Genomic DNA, 9,639 nt, shown 5'->3' with positions numbered 1-9,639 from the left:
AAAATGGTCACGATTTTATTCTTACTCGGTGACGCTCTCGCGTAGGGGGAATTCCATGCTGGGTACAATACCGCCACCTGGCGGTCATTCGGGAGACTCATAGAACTGTAGTTATCGCCGGTAACTGTCGTCTTTGTTTGTGTTTTTTGAAAGCAAGTTTTTGAAGCAGTTATTCAATAAAGGGTTTCTTATCATTTCAAACATTTACATTTACATTTTAAGCATCAACTTCAACGCAGTATTGATTGTGGAAGGTTTTCAATTTCTAATACAAAAGCAATTTGTCATCAGAATGCATTCGAGCCCTCATGTAGCTAAAACACTTAAAATTAAAATAAAAAATCAAACTTTCAAGGCAACGAACTTCAATAAAATTTGAACTTAGGCACTTCAAGAAAATATTGTTTTATTTACCTAAATAATCTTGAGAAATGCTGAACATGACTCAATGGCGCCACCCATTGACAGTAACGGTAACTCCCCCCCATTTTCCAATGAACACAAGTCTTCATCCGTTGTTTCAGTTTTATTTTGTTCACGTAAGCATTGGGATAGTAAATTTGTCACACTATTTTTTGTGTCCTATGAAAATGCGTGTGTGCGCACAGGAACACGCGTGTTTGTAATAAAATCCGGTGGTTGCTAGAGAGAGAAAAATATAGGCAAAAAAAAAAAAGAATAAATTACATGTTCTTTGATACAGATAAATTACTATGCTTTCTTTTTCATATACAGTATATCATATTTCGCTACAAGACAGACAAGATTTGGAAGACTTGGAAGCTCTGAAAGAATGAAAAGAAAAACAGATATGGGGATTTTCTTCTGAAAGTCAGGTACAGTATATGCCGTCTACAACACCAACAATTATAGTCAGTTGAAAAAAATATAAGCGCCTACTCTGTTGAAAACATCTTATACACATGAAAATACATACATAATATACAGATCCCCCACCTGACGAGTGGGAGCGCGTGTGCTGATTTTGTGCTGGAGTGAGAGGTACAAAAAATAAAATAAAAATAACAATGAAAGTAGCTTAAAAACCGATGAGGGCACTCGCACACGTACTATTATATACATTTGATCATCACAAAAAAAATATTTACAGTCAGACAAGACTGAACTCGGATGTTTTTGTATCAGTTGCATAATTTGACTTCTGAATTGGACATTGTGAAAAAAATCACCTCGACCTGTTTGTGTGATTTAATGACAACGATAATCTGGGCTGACTTGTTGCATGTTATTTGGTCATGTCACTGCCTCCTTTGGTTTGTCTTTGTCCTTCTTATTTTTTTATTTTTTTAAGTTGCAATGATCGCAAAAAAAAAGGCCACTTAATGGGAATATATTTTTTTGGCAAACAAATACAACAGAAATCCTTCAAGGCTGCCTCTAACTGGCTGAGGACTGATGAGCCAATCAGAGGCAGAGTAGGGCGGGTCATGCCGAGGAAGAGAATTGTTCCCCCGACCTGCGATGGGAAAACCACAACTGATTGACCTTCATACAAAACGGGACACATGGTCGCGACGTGAATTTGATCCGGGTTGGACGTTGCCGGTTACACACTAAATACTAAATACTCCAGTTTAGTTTTAGATTAGCTCGGCTGCTACTTGATTTTAAAGGGATACTTGACTCATTGAGCCATTTTCAGCAGTAAAAAGTGAATATTTATTATTTTTCATGTACAGTTAATACAGTTTAAAAAGTATTTTTTCTACTTGCTGTAGACTGATGATGATGACGACATCAGCTGTGCCGAGGAAGTAGGTAACGACCAATCATGGCTCAGTTTGCTGACCAAACCCAGAAAACAGGTGAGCCACGATTGGCCGTTAGCTACTTCCTCAGCACAGGTGATGTCATCATCAGTTGACAGCAAGTAGAAAAATTACTTTTTAAAAAGGTATTAATTGCACATGAAAAATAATGAAGTTATCAAATTCATTCTGGACAAAATATGAACATTTCACTGCTGAAAATTGTTCAATGAGTAAAAGTATCCCTTTAAAGTTAATAGTTGGATTCAGACCAAAACATTGTTCATTGTTGACTAAATATTTTTATTTATTTATTTTGTAATAATGTATTATCTATACTGTGCCTTTGCTTCATGACAAATACATTTTTAGGCCTACATTATTGGCTGTTTGTGTTACCAGTAGTAACTACAAACTGTTCTTAACAAAATCATGATAATTTTATTATTTTTAATTCTTGCATGTCACTGTTTCTTAAAGAGGATGTTTTTGTGGACAATATAATTTTAATTAATTAATTTATTTATGACAAGTACATTTTTAGGCCTACATTATTGGCTGCTTGAGTTACCAGTAATAACTACAAACTGTTCTTAGCAAATCCTGATAAATTTATTATTTTTAATTCTTACATATCAACGTTTCTTGAAGAGGATGTTTTTGTGGACTACATAATTTTAATGTATTTATTTATTTATTTATGATGTTTTATGATTATTTATCGCTACAAAAGCATGTCTACGTATGACTTGCTGTGTGTTTAAAGGGATACTTCACTCATTGAACAATTTTCAGCAGTGAAAAGTGAATATTTTGTCCAGAATGCATTTGATAACTTTTCATAATACCTTTTCAAAAAGTCATTTTTCGACTTGCTGTCAGCTGATGATGACATCACCTGTGCAAAGGAAAAGTAGATAACGGGCCAATCACGGCTCACCTGTTTTCTGGGTCTGGTCACTAAACTGAGCCATGATTGGCCGTTACACAGGTGATGTCATCATCAGCTGACAGCAAGTAGAAAAATTACATTTTACGGGTTTTTATTGTACGTCAAAAATCATGAAGTTACCACATTAATTATAGACAAAATATAAAAAATTACTTTTTACTGCTGAAAATGGCACGAGTCAAGTATCCCTTTAAGATAAGGAGGAATTTATTTCTTTTAAAAGCTGACTGAAATCAATTTCCAACTCTGTGAGCACCAATCCTTTCCAAAAAAAATAAAAAATTATTCCTCGTCGTGCCAAGAGAAGCGACTTCTTTCACAGTGTTTTTTTTCTTCTTTACCTGAAGTGAAGGCCAAAGCACTTAAATGTTATCGCCAACATGCTTTCCCCCGCAGGCGAAGGAAGGATCTACTCTGGGCTGGTCCATGTCCATCTCAGGGTGGGGGTGGGTGGGGGGGGGTCAACTGGGACCCAGTCTTGAACTTGTTGCACGGCGAGCGACCTGCGACGGGCCCGTCAGTGTCTCTTGGCCCGCAGCGCGGCGCTGTGCGTGCAGGAGGCGCAGCACGCCGTCTTGTAGTACGAGTAGACGCAGAGCCGGGCCTGCACCACCATCACGCAGTTGTGCCGTCGGTCCCTGCAGTTCTCGTCTGCGGGTTCCGAAACAAAAGACGGGTTGGTGCAATAGATACGCCATACAAAAGTTTTGCCCCAAATTCGGGGGTAGCTTGAGACCTCAGGGAACATTTTTTTTTTTTTTTTTTGCTCTATTAGAATAAAGTATAATAAAAAATAAAAAATAAAAAATAAATCCTAACAATGTGTAATTGCATATCCACTACAGTAGGTGGCAGTGGCGATCTCATGATAATTTCTGTATTTTATAGTTGTTAGAGATTTTTAAAATTGTTTTATAATTAAGCACTTGTAATTTGACGATACAGCATTATGTATTTTGCACTTTGCATGTAACTTTAACTTGCTGTTATTTTATTTTATGGGGACAACGGATGTAGACGAGCATCGTGCGAAATCTGGTGCAGCCATATTTTTAAAGTTACTGCACACTCTCCTTTTAATAATCTAAAAACAAACAAAAAAACAGAAAAAAACCCAGTGTGGACTTAAAACTGAGACAATTTTTCAAAAAATGCTTAGAAATGTTCACTTCACGATACAATACATAAAAATAAAACAAAATCCTCAAATTTGCAGGAGTTGACTAGAACAAATTCCTCTTCTATTTTTCTATTTGCACCTGGATGAAAGTGAACGAGTGACGTGACGTGTGAACGTGCGTGCAAGTGTCGGGTTCAACCTGTGACTTGCGGACTGCAGGGTATAACGTTGCACGTTTGTTCCTGCTCAGGCTTGATGTTGAGGTCGCAGTTTTGGTTGTACTTTTTGTCCGCTGTCAGACACCGTACCTCCCTCATCTGGAGGCCTTCGCCGCAAGAGCGAGAGCACTGACGACAACAAACAAACAAAACATCACGTTATTGAATTGTCTCCCGCTCCAAATGACGAGCGCGTTTGCGCCTCACCGCGCTCCACTCGGTGGTGAACCACTGCGGGTGGCAATCGGCCGTCTCGCACTCCTGCACGGCGGCCGGCTTGTCCAGGTGAGCGCACTCGGACGAGGGCACGGCTGTGAAATCGTTGCCCGTCTTCTGGACGCAAATCACGTCCCGACGCTGGGTGCCGTTCCCGCAGCGAACATTGCACTGAAAACGCCAACACGTCACTTTTGTCAGAACACAAAAGAAATGCACAAAGTCTAAACAATTAATGAGTTTTTTGTTGTTGTTGTTTTTTGCACAGTGAAATTTAAACGATGTCATCCTGCGGGGAATTTTTAAATTGTGAAATCTTTTGACAATTTAAAAATTCCCCATAAAAATTCACAGCAATTTACACTTGGAAGAGCAAATTAAATATTGCGCACAAGTAATACACATTTATTAAAAGAAAACAAAAAAAAATAAAAAAATAAAAAATAATAAATAAATAAATAAATAAAACTAATACCAAACTAAACTAAAACTAGGCATTTATTAAATAAAATTAACCACCCTGAAAACTCATTAAAACTAACTACATTTAAAAACAAATCAAAACGAACTCCAATGAAAAATTCCCAAACTAAAAAAAAGACTTTGGCAGGAGGCGCTTCAGCGTTCCTACCTGCGTCCAGGTGCTGGCAAACCAAGCGGCGACGGGCACGCAGGGTCCCCCGTTGCAAGCCTTGAGCTCGGCGGGTTTGTCGCCGACGCAGTCGCCGGCTCCGTCGCCCTCCCGGACGGCTCCGTGCGTCAGGCACACCACCTCCCGCTTGTGCACGCCGGGGCCACAGGGCGCCGAGCACTTGAGTGGGGCGGAGCCAACGTTTAGGACGGGCGTGGCGTTTGTCGGCGCGGGCGGTTGACACTCACGTGGTCGGACCAAGCGGACGAGTACCAGTTGGTGACGCACGGGCCCATGTTGCACTCCTCGCTGGCCGGCGGGCGAGCGCGCGAGCTGCACTCCTGCTCGCTCACCTCGCCGCCTTGCTCGCTCACGCAGCGCACGCTCCTCGTACGCTTGCCCACACCGCAGTCCACCGAGCACTGCACACGCACACCATCAATTAACTCTGTGTGTCCTTATTTGATGGAGGACCAAAACTGACGAGATTCTAAATAAATAAATACATGACTAAAAGTGAAAATAAAAATGGATATTGAATATAATTTGAAAATTATATCCAAAAAAATAAATAGAAATGGAAATAAAAGTTGCAAAAAAAAAAAATTATATATATATATATATATATATATATATATATATATATATATATATATATATATATATATATATATATATATATATATATATATATATATATATATATATATATATATATATACATATACATATATATATACATACACATACATATATATAAAATATTTGTATTTGTAAACATTTGTATTTAATTTTTTGAAGTATATTTTTATATCCGTTTTTTTATTTTCACTTGTAGTCTTTTTTTTTTATCTTAAATATTTATTTTAAATAAATAAACCAAATAAATAAATGACTAAACAAATAAATAAATGACAAACATTTGGATAAAATTTTTTGAATGACATTTTTTATATCCGTTTTTATTTTCACTTTTAGTCATTTATTTATTTATTTATTTTAAATAAATAAATGACTAAATAAATAAATGACTACTGGTAAATAAATAAATAAATGACTAAAATTTTGAATAAAAACTGATATAAAAAATATAATTTAAAAATTAAATACTAATGTATTTATATACATTTTGGTCTTTTTATTTCAATTTATATTTATTTTTGGAATATAATTTTCGAATTATATATATTTTATTATATCCATTTTTATTTTCACTTTTAGTCATTTATTTATTTTGAATTTTGGCAGTTTTGGTCCTCCATATAATTTGGCCAAGTTGGTGTACTGCCTTAAAGTAGATGTGGATCGATCCAATCTATCTACCGGTAGGCTATATCTAGTGTGAACCCTGTAAAGTATTTGTAATTATTATTTAGCTATTTGATTTGTATTTTTTTGGTAGTTATTGACTTCTCGTTACTTTAATCCTTTTTTGTGTGGGATCAAAATATTTTAAAAAATAAATAAATTTCCCGAATACGGTCGTGCCGTCACGTTACCGTGCTCCAGTCGGATCGGACCTCCCAGCGGGAGCAGAGCCGCAGCTGGCAGGCCTGCGTGGACTCAGGCGGGACCAGGCCGGCGCAGCGCTGCGGGTGGACCATGGTGGAGCGGTTGCCGAAACTCTGCCGGCACTGGAGCTGCCGCTGCTGCGCGCCGGGCCCGCACGACGCGCTGCACTCCGACCAGCCGCTCGCCTCCCAGCTGACGGACAAAAAGACCAGATGCGGACGCGTCACGACAACACAAACGCAACACAACATTTCCCATTCAAATCTTGCAAGTTGCAACCAAAATGCTTCCAAATTTCAATATTCGTTCACCAACACAATGTCTAATATGGCAATCATTGGGCTATGTATTTATGTCGTTTTTTTTTTTTTTGTTTGTTTTTAAATGTACAGAAAGCATTTATTGATTTTATTTATTGTGGAAAAAGAATTGAAAAGGAATGAATGATGTTTTACATTTTGTACGTAATGATATCTCGAAAGATTTTATTTTATACAGTTTTCTTTTTTACAAATATTATTATTAGATTTGTTATCACATATAGCTAATATCATGATTGCATTGTATGCTTTGTGACCCGTCTGTGACAGGCGCTATACAAATGATTATTATTCATTTATTTAGCATGTTTTTGCTGTATTTTTGATTAATTTTAAAACTTACATTATTATGTGATCTTGTACTTATTACTGTACAATTTTATCATTTGTATAAACGGTTAAGAAAATGTATGGATTTTTTTTAGAATTATGATTATAGAATTATATCTTTATGACATAATCGTATGCTATTATTATTGCATTATATTTATTTTGTATATTTTGATTTATTTGTATATATTTAAAAAAGTAATTTGTTGTTAGTTTAGCCGTTTTGTAATTTATAGCCGTTTTTGCAGTTTGTCATTATTAACTTTGTATTTATTTTACATGGTTCAATTTTATATACATATTTGAATTAAAATATTTTCCATTTATAGTACAATAGTAACTATTTAATAATAATGATTGTTATTAATTTATTTAGTATGTTTTTTCTGTATTTTTAATTTTAAAACTTACATTATTATTACATGATTTTATTTACTTTATTATTGTGCAATTATATCTATTTTTTATTACAATTTTATCATTTGTATAAACTTAAAAAAATGGATGGATGAATGGATGTATTGTTTTTATTTAAAAATTTTGAATATCTTATGACATAATCGCATGCTATTATTATAATTGGCAATTAATATATTACATAATCACAGAATGACTTTTTTTTTTTTAAACCATTAACCAATCTTTTGTGATAATAAATGTACAATCCTGCTCCGAAAACTTTAGAGAACTTAAAAAAACAAACAAACAAACAAAAACTAGGTCGTCTTTACTCACAATGGTGGACACGCGTGCGTATTGCACGGCTCCTCATCCGGTGCCGGTTTAGCAGCAGAGTCACATTTCCTGTCGGGCACTTCCTCATCTGTGTGGCGATCAATGCAGATGATCTCTCGATATTGATGACCTGGGAGTGGAAATAGATTGAGATGCGTACTTGCAGTTACACAAGGCAGCCACATGAGGGAGACACAGCACAATTTTTCAGCTTGATGTTGTCTTAGTTGCCTCTGAGCTTATTCTGCGGCAGCACTCCTAACTCAAAGAACTCTTATCTCAAACCACGTCGAGGACGAGCAAGCGCCTGACCTTTGCCGCAGGAGGCGGAGCACGGAGTGAGCGAGCCCCTCCTCCACACGAACGGCGGCTGCGTGTCCAGCGGCAGGTCGGTGCGAGGCGGGATGCGAGCGTTGCGATTGGGCGCCGAGGCCCGCGGCGGCGGCGCCGGCCTCTCGGCGGCGGACCAGCGCTCGGACGCCGGGGGAGCGAATCGGGAAGAGGAGGAGGGGAAAGAGGGGATGGAAAGAGGGGGAGGGGCTTCGTGGGCGGACACGGCGAGGGGACCTGCGGGCGAGAGTGACAAACAGGATGACACCAAGGCTGCAAAACGGGCAGATGCGAGTCTTGATGACATGGTGATGTTAAAAAAAATTTTTTTTAAATGTTTAAAAGTATTTTAATTGTGCCATTTTATTACTTCAAAAATGTAATTTTCTTCAGATTGTGACCTGTTTTTTTTTTTTTTTGAAAACTAATCCTCTTTCTAAAAAAAAAATAAAAAAATTCTAACTACCTTTTTAATAACAATTTATGAATAATGTAATTTTTGATTATACTAGACTACTTTTTGGCAACTATTCTCTTGAGATTATGACATTGAAATTTTTGTTAGTTGGCATTTATTATTTGGCATTTTTTTCCCCTCACGTAACATTACAAACACCCCGTACACTAAACTTTGCAAAAATAGTATGACTTTTCTTCTAAATTTAAAAAAAAAATAAAAAATTGTTCCTAAAGAAAAAAACAAACAAACAAAAACAACAACAACAACAAAAAACTTAATTGACCTAATGTAACTTTCCAAAGTTACCGTTGTGTGTCGTGTGCGTGTAGTGAGCGCGAAGTGGCGCCCTCCCCTGCGGCGGCGGCGGCGGCGGCTGACTGGACGTCTCGCCATCCTCCCTCTTCTCCACGGGGATGTAGAACTCATAATCGATACCCGGGTTCTGCTGGTGGAAAATGATCTGCACAAAACACCAGGAATGAAAGACAAGCAGACAAATAATTACAAAACACTCACAGGCATATATTCTTGATCCTCTGCCTAAAATTCTTGAATTGCTTCGACTTGAATGTATTGCACAGGACTGCCTCCTGGTGGCCAAGGTGGGCACAACGCCATCTACCCGACTTCATTTCTAAGTGTGATGTGCGAGTTTTTGCTTTGAAAAATATAAAAATCATCTGTAAAATTATGTGTTGATGTGAAGAGCGCGCAAGTACGTACAGCTAAGTCACGCTCCCATCGTGAAGTATCTTAAGAAGACTCTGATTTCCATTTGGATTGTGGAAGACTTTTGTGTGTACTTTTGTGTGCACTTTCCAAGTGGCAACGCCCACACGGCGAGGTTGAATTTTCAACCATCTGGAAATGTTTTCACAAGCAAGCTAACGTTTGTTAAGCCGTTTTGCACTTTACTCTCATAGTAGCAATACGATCACTTTTTTTTTTTTGCTTTGCGGTGCAGCGCTAACACTTCAAATGAGTTGAGGAATAAAATGAAGAAAGGAGGCCGTTAAAGTGGATGTGTGTGTCCGCCTTTTGCTATT

General features: G+C 37.4%; 1 protein-coding gene across 3 annotated transcripts in view; it reads right to left on the bottom strand.

Annotated features, from left to right (window-relative positions):
• Positions 1-511: 511 nt before the first annotated feature.
• adamtsl4 (ADAMTS-like 4) overlaps positions 512-9,639 on the bottom strand; it is a 44,186-nt gene continuing 35,058 nt past the window's right edge. The window contains exons 9-18 of one of the 3 annotated variants that reach the window (XR_013284180.1): positions 8,900-9,053; positions 8,116-8,370; positions 7,804-7,933; positions 6,406-6,610; positions 5,155-5,328; positions 4,907-5,086; positions 4,267-4,446; positions 4,041-4,188; positions 2,316-3,372; positions 512-2,143 (exon numbers count right to left, since the gene is read on the bottom strand). Coding sequence is in view for 1 of the 3 variants with exons in the window: in XM_077525932.1 (XP_077382058.1) it covers positions 3,239-3,372; positions 4,041-4,188; positions 4,267-4,446; positions 4,907-5,086; positions 5,155-5,328; positions 6,406-6,610; positions 7,804-7,933; positions 8,116-8,370; positions 8,900-9,053 (1,560 nt within the window). In the remaining 2 variants the exon portion in view is untranslated. Of the gene's footprint in view, positions 3,373-4,040; positions 4,189-4,266; positions 4,447-4,906; positions 5,087-5,154; positions 5,329-6,405; positions 6,611-7,803; positions 7,934-8,115; positions 8,371-8,899; positions 9,054-9,639 lie in introns of all 3 variants that reach the window. The other 2 variants (XR_013284181.1, XM_077525932.1) reach the window with 2 other exon arrangements.

The sequence above is a fragment of the Festucalex cinctus genome, chromosome 7, assembly GCF_051991245.1.
Source record: "Festucalex cinctus isolate MCC-2025b chromosome 7, RoL_Fcin_1.0, whole genome shotgun sequence".
NCBI classification, from domain to species: Eukaryota; Metazoa; Chordata; class Actinopteri; order Syngnathiformes; family Syngnathidae; genus Festucalex; species Festucalex cinctus.
Note: the sequence above shows the minus strand (reverse complement) of the source record. Positions and strands in the feature narration are given on the sequence as shown.